At 35.0% G+C, this 13,267-nt stretch overlaps 1 protein-coding gene across 3 annotated transcripts in view; it reads right to left on the reverse strand.

Annotated features, from left to right (window-relative positions):
- Positions 1-2,986: 2,986 nt before the first annotated feature.
- Positions 2,987-13,267, reverse strand: part of STXBP3 (syntaxin binding protein 3) — a 56,895-nt gene continuing 46,614 nt past the window's right edge. Inside the window, exons 14-20 of one of the 3 annotated variants that reach the window (XR_003911901.1) lie at positions 11,734-11,872; positions 11,337-11,443; positions 10,706-10,798; positions 8,193-8,278; positions 5,978-6,051; positions 5,118-5,316; positions 4,564-4,648 (exon numbers count right to left, since the gene is read on the reverse strand). Coding sequence is in view for 2 of the 3 variants with exons in the window: in XM_029948143.1 (XP_029804003.1) it covers positions 3,625-3,719; positions 4,500-4,648; positions 8,193-8,278; positions 10,706-10,798; positions 11,337-11,443; positions 11,734-11,872 (669 nt within the window). In the remaining variant the exon portion in view is untranslated. Of the gene's footprint in view, positions 3,720-4,499; positions 4,649-5,117; positions 5,317-5,977; positions 6,052-8,192; positions 8,279-10,705; positions 10,799-11,336; positions 11,444-11,733; positions 11,873-13,267 lie in introns of those variants that run through there. The other 2 variants (XM_029948143.1, XM_029948144.1) reach the window with 2 other exon arrangements.

The following is a 13,267-nucleotide window of genomic DNA, read 5'->3' on the forward strand; positions in this document are numbered from 1 at the left end:
ATTTAGGAAACAAAGGATCTCTCCAATTCTAAGCTTAAAATATAAGTAAAATGGAGGCCTCAAAGGATCTCACATCGCTGTGATAGGACAAAGTCATCATTGAGGTGTTAAGTGACTGAATTAATGGGCCACTGTTTGCTGTTATCACACTCTTGGTTCCATTTGTCACAGGGCAAAATTAGTTTAAATCTCTGTTCCACACAAGTATTAGCCCTGGACTGCTAGTAACCAAGGCATACAAGGACTGCAAATAAAATGCAGACACCCAAAACTAACCCTTTCACGAGCAAGTACTGTTCCCATGCTCGATATTCAAAGAGGGCCATTTATTAATGTCAAGACCTTCCTCTCCACATACACATCCAGGTTCAATGACATAACCTCTATATGCCCTAGTTTCCTCAGCTTCAAAAAGGAAATGATAATAATAGTACTTATCTTCACAGAATTAAATGAGAAGATTAAGTGAGGTAATATAAGCACTTCGAAACAGTGCTTGGCATACATAAAGCTCTAAGTAAGCACTTGCCTATTATTATTGTGACTTAGTAAAATAGCAAGTTATGAGATTAATATATCAAAACAATAGCTTTCCTATATAAAAAATGTTTGAAAATAACAAAAAATACAATTCACATGGAATCACAAAATAAAGATATTATGGAAATACGCAGTTCCTATACAAAGAAAATAAAAATTCTGAAGCTTATAAAGACTTAGGTAAATAAAAATATATATTTCTAAATTTAAAATTTTAGTATTATAGAGCTGTCAAATTTTCCTAAATTAACCTACAAATTTACTGCAAATCTAATAAAAATAACAAAATAACTTGTGGTGTTAACAAAATGATACTAAAGTTCATTTAGAAAAATGTAATAGCCAGAAAATTTCTGAAAAGTGATTTAGGTAAAGTAGAGATTATATCTATCACACAATAAAACACAGCATGAATTGAAATAGGAAAAAATACAAACTACAGGTCAATAAAATAGACTTCAGAAATAGACCAAAACGCAAATTTAATCTATGATAAAAGTAGTATTTAGGACTAGTTGGGGAAAGAGGGATTATCCAACAACCTCCGTACAATGCCTGGGTGTCTAAGACGAAAGCCGGTTCCCTATTAAATAACGTATCAGCCGGGTTCCCTGTAGGGACAGAAGTACACTGCTGGGTGTTTCAAAGAATGGGATTGAACACAGGGCTTTGAAAATCAAGAGAAAAAGCTACAGGGGTAGAAACTGAGGGCCAACATGCTTTTATTAATTTTTTTCTTTAAAATGTTCATTTATTTTGAGAGACTGAGAGTGACAGTGAGAGAAAGAGAGAGAGACAGAGAGACAGAGAGAGAGAGAGAGAGAGAGAGAGAGAGAGAGACAGAGAGAGAATCTCAAGCAGGCTTCGAGCTGTCAGCATAGAGCCCGACTTCACAAACTGTGAGATCATGACCTGGGCTGAAATCAAGAGTCAGACACTTAACCAACTGAGCCACCCAGATGCCCCAGCCAACATGCTTTTAGATTCAAGGTTGTATCACCTTTTGTGATCCAGAGAATACAAATTCAGTGCTGCCACTGCCACCAGTACTGTCTCATGCCCATGCAGCAGCTGACGGACACTAAAACATAGAATCTGGCTGCTACAAACTTCAGATGGCAGGAGCTTGCTTACCCACTAGCACAGCCAGGATATGTGGCCTCTACCTTCCAAATCTTGACCAAATGCAGATCACTGGCAGAACCTAACCTGTTCAGAATGAACCTTACTTACCTTGGAGTCTGCAAAACATCATTTTTGGCCTTTCATCCCCTTTGGTATGAGATGGGGAGGCATGGGACAGAATGCCAAATGCTAAGGGACTGTACCTAGCATGTATTCTCACGCTAAAGTCAATTCCAGATGGATGAATTATCTGTAAAAATAAAATAAACTCACTGAAGTGTTCTAGAAGAGATAGTGAATGACTTTATAATATTGGGTGTATAAAGTATTTCTAAGTATAGCATATAACACAAAAGCCATAAGGAAAAGTGATGGATTTACTATATAAGAATAATGGTCACACCTATCAGCACACTTGACCCTTGAACGTAGTTTTTTTTTTTTTAGATACGTACAGTATTGTTAATTATCTTCTCATGATTTCCATTAATCCATCCATCCATCCAGAGAGATGGAAAGAACGAGGAGGCAGGGGAGGGGCAGAGAAAGAGGGAGAGAGAATGCCAAGCAGGCTCCGTGTGCTATCAGCACAGAGCCCAGCACAGGGCTTGAACCCTAAGCTGAAATCAAGAGTTGGACACCTAACCGAGCAACCCAGGCTCCCTGTTTCTCATGATTTTCTTAACATTTCTTCTCTCTTTACTATAAGAATACAGTATGTAATACATATAACACAAAATATGTTAATCGACTATTTATGTTATTGGTAAGGCTTCTGGTCAACAGTATGCTATTAGTAATTAAGTTTTGAGTAAATAGTTTCATGCAGATTTTCAATTGTGTGGTTGAAGAAGGTGGGGTTCAGTGTCCGTAAATCTGTGTCATTCAAGGGTCAACTATATTTTAAATGCACAAATACTTTGACCAGCTATGCCACTGTGAGAAATTTATATTATAAAAATATGAGTGTGTCTGCAAAGGTTATGAATCCAAATAATCCAAATAATGCAGGATTATATGTAAAAGCAAACGTCTAAAGATGAGTAATATATAAAATTATGGCCCATAATGTGACAACACTATGAGGCCAGGTTAAAAGAGATATTTGAAATGAAGACATTTCCTTTGTATAAAACCTGTGCAGACACATCTTTGTATCATCCAACCTTATACAAATATTACACCGTTTTTATAGAAAATCAACCCAGGGTATCTTGGTGGAAAGATTACGGTGCATTCTTTTTCTTTTTTGTAACTCTCTGATTTAGAACTTACAAGGTTCCCAACTTCCCTTTCCTCCCCTGCCCCCAAAAAAGATAACTTTTGTAACTATACATTTATTTTCTCTTAGAATATTTACAATTATTTTTGGTTTTCTAATTTAAACATACATGACTTTGAATTTACATAAAACTGTGTTCTTCACAAGTATCTGGGAAGACAGTATACAGTGTGAAATTATTTCTATTAATGATAAAACTATTTTAGACATAAAAGAAAGTAGAGTTTCAATTGGATAAAAATCTGTACTTAAAAGAAAATCATTCTATCACACACACACTTAAACTTTTTACTTTTACCACCTTTTCATTTAAAATAATTCTTTCCCAAAAAACTATACTTCTGTATAAGACAGGTAAGTATCTGGTAATTAATATGTACATAGGTAGTTGTGAAAAATTACCCACAATTCTAATATATTCAGTTCCAAAAGTAAAAAATTTCCTTTTAGAAAGCATTTTAATATTTCTTATCATCTACAAAGCATCAACACTATTTAAATTATTAAACATGGCAAATCCAAAGATATGTAATCATAAAGTCCCTTAAGAGGTATGTTTGAAAAATCATTATTCCACAAAATATTTACAGTGTTTAAATTACATGGTAGCAACCTTGTCTTGATCTATTTTAGTTGAACATGTTAATAGGAATCTCCAAAACAAAACAAAAAAATCCCTATTCATCCTTAATAAAGGAGACTTTGTCCTTGGGTTTATTCAGCATCTTTATATCATCCAAAAGCTTTCTGGGTGTTAAAATATGTGTAGAACCTGGAAGGAGAAAAGAAAATTTTCAGAAGCCAGCACTTAATTAGATTCTTTTTAGCTAATTATATTGCCCTGTCCCTCAAATTTGCAAAGTGCCACAGCTTGGCGCAATTTAACAAAATTTCTATTGGACACATTCCTGAAATCTCTCTATACCACAGTATTTCAAGTCCTTCCTCTTTATTGAACAGGAAGGCTTAGTAACTCACTCCTAGGGCTCTGTCTCCTTTGTGGTACACACTGATATGCTGAAGAGCAAAACTGGAGGTTATTCTATCCCTGTGGCAGAACAGGACAGTCACTGTTCAATCACAGGACCATTAAGCAGAGCTCTAGATTTAGACCTGGTGTACAATGCGGCATTCCATAGACGAGGAGAGGTTATATATCAGTGGCTTTGATTGAAATTCCACACAGGACTTGCCGATGTCATATCCACAAAAACATTCAAAATATTTCTGTAATCAAAATGTATTTATTTCTCAAAAGTTATTTAATAATAAGAGCAAGTATAGAACATAATATTTTTTAAAACATACTTAATAATATTTAAATAATATAATATCTTGAGGCTTATTCCTTCAAAATCAGAAAATTTAAAAATCAAATTATCAAAAAGGTCAACCAGGAAAAACTAGCATATCACATAAAAATACTGATTAATACATTTTTGCACTGAACAATTTAGTTCTACATGTAAAATGCAACATAAAGTTTTACATGTATATACTCTTGCATTTAGGTTGTTTAAAGTAAAATTGAAAACAGGAAAAAAAGTCTTACCAATAATAACTTCACAGGATTTATGTGCCTGAGAAACTTCATAAGCACAACGCATTTCAGAGTACGTAATTCCTCCAATTACAAAAACAATCAGCTTTGACCCATTTTTCCTCTCCTCTAAATAATTAGCTCTGGGTTTCTGGCGAGCACTAAAAAATAAATACAAACATGTTAAAAACATTTCTAAAGCCACAGTGCTTGTAGATTTCTTAAAAAGGCTAACTCAAGCCAAAATTTGGCAACAATTACACTGATTTTACGGAAATGACTTAACTATGGTATGACTGGAGAACCAAGAATTAGGTAGGACAGCCCCACTTCAAATTTAATTTTCATCAGGGGTGTCTGACTGGCTCAGTTGGAAGAAGGTGCAACTCTTGGAATTCTCTCTCCCTCTCTCTGCCCCTCCCCTGCTTTCTCTCTCTCTCAAAAGTCAAAAAAAAGAAAAAAACATTATAAAAAAATTTTTTAAGAGTGGTCTCAGAGAGCAGCTCTCATAAAAAATAAAATATAAAACAAATTAAATAGAAGTGACATACTATGCACCTGAAAAGTCTATACTTCCTGAAGTCTTTAAAACCCTCTTGTTTTTCAGTGCAACTTTCCCCACTTTATTACCTCCACAAAGTCACAGACTTTTCAGGTATATCATTTCTTCATATGGAATAAATGAAAGAGTGTCAGCTGTATTACAGGCATAGGAAGGGAGGCACAGGTATACATTTGGAGTTGATGTGGTACTGGGACATTCCATGCTGGAACTCAGTGAAGCATGATGGCTGCAGATATTGAAAATATATCTGCACTCTCGTGTGACCTGCAGCATTATGCACAACAGCCAAGATACAGAAAACGCATAAACATCCTCTGGTAGAGAAATGAATAAAGAAAATGTAGTGTATCTATTCAGTGGAATATTATTTAGCCTTAAAAAAAAGATGGAAATTCTGCTAATGGCAACATGGATGAATCTGCAGGGCATTCTGCTAAGTGAAATTACACTGGACTCAAACACTGTGTGGTCTCACTTCTCTGTGGAATATGAAACAGTCAAATTCATGAAGCAGAGAATATTGACTGCCGGGAGCTAGGGGTGGGGAAGGGAAATGAGATAGTGTTGATCAAAGGACACCAACTTTCAGTTATGCAAGATGAATTAATTTTGGAGATCTAATGTATTGCCTAGTGACTATAGTTAACAAAAATTATATTGTATATTTGAAATTTGCTAAAAATTTAGATCTTAAATTATTAATTAAGCCTTCTTACCACACACACACACACACACACACACACACACACACACGTGAAAGAAAATGGTAATTCTGTGGAGGTAACACATATATTAATTAGTTTGTGGGGATCATTTACAATGTACATGTATCAAAATACCATGTTGTCAATCTTGAACATATACATTGTTTTTAAGTCAATTACACCTAAATAAAGTTGTTAAAAGAAAAAAAAAAGAGTTAGACCTGAGTTCCAACTGTGATTCTGCTGGTTTCTAATTCAGATGGACTTTCCGCAAGTTACAGAACCTCTCTCAAAACTTCAAGGGTTGTTTCCGGATTAAATGAAAAAATGTACAAGATACACAAAGCATGAAATCTGGTGCCAGGGAAGCATTCAATAAAAAGTAGCTACTATTTATATATCATTTCCTCCCCCAGACTTTTCTAGATCTGTCCAATACAGGAGCCACTACCTACATAAGGCTATTTAAAAGTTTTTTTAAGTTTATGTATTTCTTTTGAGAGAGGGAGAAAGAAAGAGGGAGAGAGCATAAATGGGGTAGGGGCAGAGAGAGAGAATCCCAAGCAGGCTCTGTCAGTGCAGAGCCTGATGCAGGGCTCGAATCCACGAACTGTAAGATCATGACCTGAGCTGAAATCAACTGATTGAGCCACCCAGGTGCCGAGGCTACTTACATTTAATTAAAATTAAATAAAATTAAAAATTCAGTCATACTAGCCACATATCAAGCACTCAATAGCTGCATGTGGTTAGTGACTATCATACTGGAGGGGCAGATACACAACATTTCCATTACTGCAAGAAAGTTCTACTGAATAGCATTACTATTCATAGGAATCACTTCTTTTGTTCCCACATTTCACTAGTAAAAATTGTGAGCTTTTATTTGAAAAGTAAATATTTCAAAATAAAACTTTTGTATATCTAGGGGCACCTGAGTGGCTCAGTCAGTTAAGCGTCTGGCTTAAGCTCTGGTTATGATCTCACTGCTCATGGGTTCAACCCCCCATCAGCCTCTGTGCTGACAGCTGAGAGCCTGGATCCTGTTTCAGATTCTGTGTCTCCCTCTCTCTCTGCCCCTGCCCCACTCGTGCTCAGTCTTTCAAAAAATAAATGTTAAAAAATCTTTTTATATTTTTTGTACATCTATTAAGAATATATACCAGTTTAATAATTATGTATGTGTATTGGTACATGTTAATAAAGCTTTAATTTCTTCCTTTTTTAGTAAAAAATAAATACCCTCAAATCATCTTGTTACCCATTTTGGAAACCATGTTCTAGAGGACCTCTAAGATCCTGCAATGTAGGATCCCATGGTAAACTTTTTTTTTTAAATTTTTTTATTGCTTTTTATTTTATTTTTGAGAGACAGAGAGAGACAGCTGGAGCAGGGGAGGGTCAGAGAGAGAGGGAGACACAGAATCCGAAACAGGCTCCAGGCTCTGAGCTAGCTGTCAGCACAGAGCCCGATGCGGGGCTCGAACCCACGAACCTTGAGATCTGACCTGAGCCGAAGCCGGATGCTTAACCGACTGAGCCACCCAGGCGCCCCACCATGGTAAACTTTTAATAACGTTCTTGTCTACATCATTTCCATCTGACATCTGAAGGAACGATGAAAGAGTAAACAATATAAAAAAAGTAAAGAGAATCAGTAGCTGGTTTTAAAAGATGAAACAGGAATTAAGATACACTCATGATTCCTGTATAAAATAAATCAAGGAAATACTAAAAGTGCAGTTTTGGTCTAAAAACTATTTCAAAAGAAATCGAGTAAGAAAGCAAAAAAAAGGGGTGGGAGATCATACTGCTCAAAACAAGTGATTCTATTTTTAAACTTCTGAACTCAAGTTTATATTTAATTTGTTTCACATACATGTATAAGATACTGTGCTAGTGTTTTACATTCTGATAAACACAAAATATAGCAGTTAAAATCCCTAGATCCTAAAAATCTCACTCTAGAAAGCATCTAGAAGCTTTGGTTAAAGTAAGAGTGAACCTCTTTTTAAAAGCACAGCTGAAAATAAACAAGAAAGAGAAATCTCCAAAAGGCCAGTAGTAAAAAGGAGGCTAAAAACTAGGCGGGTAAACTGAGTTGAGGCTTGGTCTGCCTCAAATGTTAGCTTAAACTTATCAAACAAGGGTGTTTACCTGTTTAATGAACAAAGGAGACAAAGTCTTAGGTACTGTGCAGAGAAGGGTCTGGGAGTTGAAACCCCTGCATTACATAAGGTCAGGACATTCATTTGTTCTATGGTATCGTATGTTTTCATATTGCTTACCTAGACTCATTTAGAACAGGTCACAGTTAAAGAAAAACTGTCTTTTAAGTAACTATGCTTCCAGGAGCATTCTCAATATAAGAGTACTTCTCACTGTAAGAGTACTTTCAATTATTAGTCTGTAATATCATACTTTTGTTGGTTTTACCTTACAGCCCCTGAGCCATTCCATACTGCTGGACACTGGGAACAATACGGCCATTCTTTTGAATCTAATCTATTATCGATGGCATCCTAGGGAAGAAAAGAATTAACACCATCAAAAAAATGTAAATTCCAGGATTTTTTTCTTAATATTTATTTATTTTGAGAGAGACAGAAAGACAGAAAGAGAGAGAGAGAGAGACAGACAGACAGAGAATGAGTTGGGGAATGACAGAGGGAGACACAGAATCCAAAGCAGGCTCCAGGCTCTGAGCTGTCAGCAGAGAGCCCAATGTGGGGTTTGAACCTACGACCCATGAGATCATGACCTGAGCCGCAGTGGGACGCTCAACCAACTGAGCCACCCAGGCGCACGCACCCTCCAGGATTTTTTATTTGTATGTTTTGCATAAAACTCAAAATTTGTGTTAAAAATTAAGGAACCTCAAGACATATAAATATTTAATAAAATAAGGTTAACCCACTCTCTTAAACTTACAAACCTTACTTGCTTCAAAAATTAATGCAATCCTTTACTTACTGATTAAATTAATATTTACTAAATGTCTACATTTCTTCCTTTGGAGGGTCTACCGGTGTAAGGATTGTGGGGAATTTATCAAAACCTTTATCTCTAGAGCACTAGGGGCTACATACCATCCTAGTCCTGGCAAACTCTTAGGCTACTGGAGAGTCCAGGCCTTGCCCTTCATTACAGTGGCTCTAAAAGAAAATGTGCACTCCTGACCTAGTGGTAATTAAGATAATCTAATGGGATTAGAGAAGTTTTCCTTCATGTTTAAAAAATTTTTCTTTTTTTAGGGTTACTATGTATCAGTATACTATATACATAGATTATGCTTCATCAGTACAGTAATACGTAGCTTAAAAACAGTTCACGTGCTATAAGCTCATGTTCATAATTTTTATGGACACGTGTACATGATTACAACATTTTGGAGGCCACTGCTTTATAGCACAGTAGTATAAAAGGTATTAGTATGTGGGCATAAGGAATGAGCACAAGGTACTGAGTAGTCCAAGAATATTTCATTAAGACTGTAAGAAGCCTAACTTGGATGTAAGAAAGTAAGTAAGTAAATACATACATACATACATACATACATACATACATAAAAGATTCTAAAAAGCAAAGAAACCAAGTTTCAGGAGAAATCCTGAAGGCCTTAGAATGCCACTGAGCTAAAAATGGATTTTATTTTTTAATTAACAGGCAAATCCTTGTAACAGGGTTCAGGAAAGTCTGTTCTTATTTTAAAAGTACTAGCCAAGGGGCACTTGGGTGGCTCATTTGTTTAAGTGTCCGACTCTTGATTTCGGCTCAGATCATGGACTCATGGTTCGAGAAATCAAGCCCTTTTTCAGGCTCTGTGCTGACAGTGCCAAGCCTGCTTGGCATTCTCTGTCTCTGTCCCTCCTCTGCTCATGCTCTCTCACTCTCAAAATCAACATTAAGAAAAAAAATTTTTTAAGTACCAGCCAAGAAAGACTACTTAGTTCTACATCTCTGTTATGCATAGAGAAAATAATCTTATGCTGCATAACAAAGTCTAAATTCTTTAAACTTTTCACCTATAACTAAACATGTGTGAGTGACATAAAATTAGCCAAGCAAAACAGGAAACTCACAGCAATAAATTGTAAACATTTAGTTCCCAAAGCAAAGTAGAAAAGTTTAAAGTCAGAGAAAAATTGGAATAAATAGAACTATATGATTATAACTGAAGAATCAATGTCATGAATTTATTGTTCATAATATAACTTAACTTTTATTAATTCATTTTCTAAATTCCTATAATTGAATATTAATTTCTAAAAGGAAACAATACTAATGGCATAAACCATCTGTTGGATATAACTGCAAACCATAGTTTAAAATTTACAGTTAATATGACAAATACATTTCCAAGAACACTGGAGTCTAACTTTTTTTGAACGTTTATTTATTTTTGAGAGAAAGAGACAGAGTATGAACATGAGACGGGCAGAGAGAGAGGGAGACGCAGAATTGAAAGCAGACTCCAGGCTCTGAGCTGTCAGCACAGAGCCTGACACGGTACTTGAACTCACGAGCAGTGAGATCATGACCTGAGATAAAGTCAGACGCTTACTCACTAAGCCAGCCAGGCGCCCCTGGAGTCTAACACTTTCTAACAGTGGTCACATACAAATGTTATTTTGTTGAACTTTCATACATAAATTACTTATATGTATGCTACATAAAAAATAATAGTTTTTTTCCATAAGGCAGTACATGTACTTATTTTTATTTTGAGGCTGTCAGTGTGTAAGTTTGTTTGATACCTTCACAGAAAGAATCTTCAAGTTTCCTTTCCTCTCCTGACCTCAGACACAGCCTTTTTTTGTAAACCTTGCCAGTACTGCAGAAAATTCCTGACCCACAGATATTCTCAGACTGACAGATAAATATACAAAGGGTAAAGTATACTCTACAGAAAGGCACTTATAGTATAGGTAAAATTTAAAGAATTTTACCTCCAAAATATCTTTGATAAAAGGTGTCCATCGAGAGAGTTGAAAAGTTTCTTCTGTAGACCTATCCTTTCTTAGTGGTTTGCCTTGTTGAGACTAATACAAATAGAGGAAAACATTTAAAAACAGTAATTTGTATTTAGTAATATTCACTTAATACATTTTCATAAAAAGATAGGTAATTCTATAGCAAATACTATGTATATTTGACTTAGAACTAAGAATGGAAATGTTTACTCAAAAAAATATGAAGAGGAGTGATCACAAAATTTCACAGTATTTTGTGCTCTAATGATAAAATTTATAATAGTATCAGAAATTATGTTTACTCAAAAGTGCTATAAAACCTGATGGTAAAGACTGAGATTCTAAACAGTGTTCTTACAAAATTTGCTATAAACGAGTCATATAGAAAAGTATAAAAGCAAATTGTAACAGAAAACATAAGATATGAATTCACTAGAAAATGTATTTGCCTAAATTACTCATAATTTACTCAAATTAAGAAATTTTTACTTACCAAATCTATTAAGTGAAATTAAGACTATCCACATGGATTTCCCACATGAGAAAACATATTTAATGTAAACCACACATGTATGTATATGAATATATATAATGGAAGATTTCTTACTGGGGGGACAATGGGAACACCAAGGTAACTCCAGTTACGGATCATGTCACTGTCATTTTCTATCTTTACATTCTGGATCAACTTGTCCAAATTTTCTTCTGTAGTTCCTTAGATAAAAATATATAAGTGCACAGTCACATATTTGCTACCACAATCATCTCTAGGTTTAGGTAGTACCCATGAATAAAGCTTTTTAAATAAAAAGCAAATTTTAATTACATACCCCCTTTGGTCTTCTCCCAATTTCTTATTTTTTTTTTATATTTCTCTTAATCAACTTCAGCTACTACCTTTGAATTTTCTAAGACTCCCTTATGATAAATAGTAAAGTACTTATTATAAAGTGATCTTAGAGCTGAGTATTTCAATATATTCATGAAAATAAAGTCTCAATTACCATTAATGCTGAAGATATAAAGTAGAATCGCTCTTATTTTATCATAATTATCATGATTTTTGTTGAGTAGAACTGGAAGAAGTACTCGCATAGAATCTTTCACCTTCTGTCCTTCTGCATCAGTTCCAAGTGCCAGGTCCTTAATGAAAATTAAATATACTCAGCAGCCTATAATTCAAATTCATTTTTCAGTTAAAAACATCTTAAATCCAGGGGTGCTTGGCTGGTTCAGTCAGTTGAGTGTACGACACTTGATCTTGGGGTTGTAAATTCAAGCCCCATGTTGGATGTAGAGACTACTTAAAAATAAAATCTTTTTAAAAATACCTTAAATTGTGCCAAATTTTAATGTAACACTGATGATACTTCACAAAAAAAGTGGGCATCACTTGTAAATTACTGACTGTATAAAATATAAAAAGTCAAAAAAATAATTTAAAGAAAATCAATCTAAACCTATGCTAATATGGTAGCCTTGAACCACTTGTGGTCAATGAGTATTTGAAATCTGGCTAGGCTAAATTAAGATTGGTGCTAACAGGGGCACCTGGGTGGCTCAGTTGGTTGGGCGTCCAACTTCGGCTCAGGTCATGATCTCACGGTTTGTGGATTCAAGCCTTGCATCGGGCTCTTTATTGATTGCTTAGAGCCTGGAACCTGCTTCAGATTCTGTGTCTCCCTCTCTCTCTACCCCTCCCCTGATCATGCTGTCTCTGTCTCTCAAAAATTAATAAAATGCTAAAAAAAATTTTTTTTTAAAAGATGTGCTTACAAGTGAAAACATCAGATTTTGAAGACAGTTTATAAAAAGGAATGTAAAATATCACTAATAATTTTTATATTGATTATATGTTGAAATAATATTTTGAATTTATTAGGGTAAGTCAAGTATATTATTAAACTATATATATTATAGTTATATACATGTTTCTTTTTACCTTTTAATATGACTACAGTTGGCCCCTGAACAACACAGGTTAGAAGTGTGTGGGTCCACTTACAGATTTTTTTCTTTTTAAGTTTATTTATTTAATACCTATCACCCATCTAGCCCATCTTCCCACTCATTTCCCCTCCTGTAACTATTAGTTTGTTCTCTATAGTTAAGAGTCTGTTTCTTGGTTTGCCTCTCTCTCTTCCCCTCCCGCCAACATTCATTTGCTTTGTTTCTTCAATTCCACATATGAGTGAAATTATATGGTATTTGTCTTTCTCTAACTGCCTCATTTTGTTTGGCTTAATACTCTCTAGCTCCATCCACGTTGTTGCAAATGGCAAGTTCATTCTTTTTTTTATGGCTGGGTAATATTCCTTTGTGTGTATGTACACACACTCACACTAACACTCACACATACACCTCACTTCTTTATCCATTCATCAGTCGATGGACACTTGGGCTCTTTCCATAATTTGACTATTGTTGATAATGCTATAAATATTGGGGTGCATGTGGCCCTTTAAATCAGTGTTTTTGCATACTTGGGTAAATACCTAGCACTGCAATTGTTAGATCATAGGGTAGTCCTATTTTTAA

This window comes from Suricata suricatta, chromosome 8 (assembly GCF_006229205.1).
Source record: "Suricata suricatta isolate VVHF042 chromosome 8, meerkat_22Aug2017_6uvM2_HiC, whole genome shotgun sequence".
Lineage (NCBI taxonomy): Eukaryota > Metazoa > Chordata > Mammalia > Carnivora > Herpestidae > Suricata > Suricata suricatta.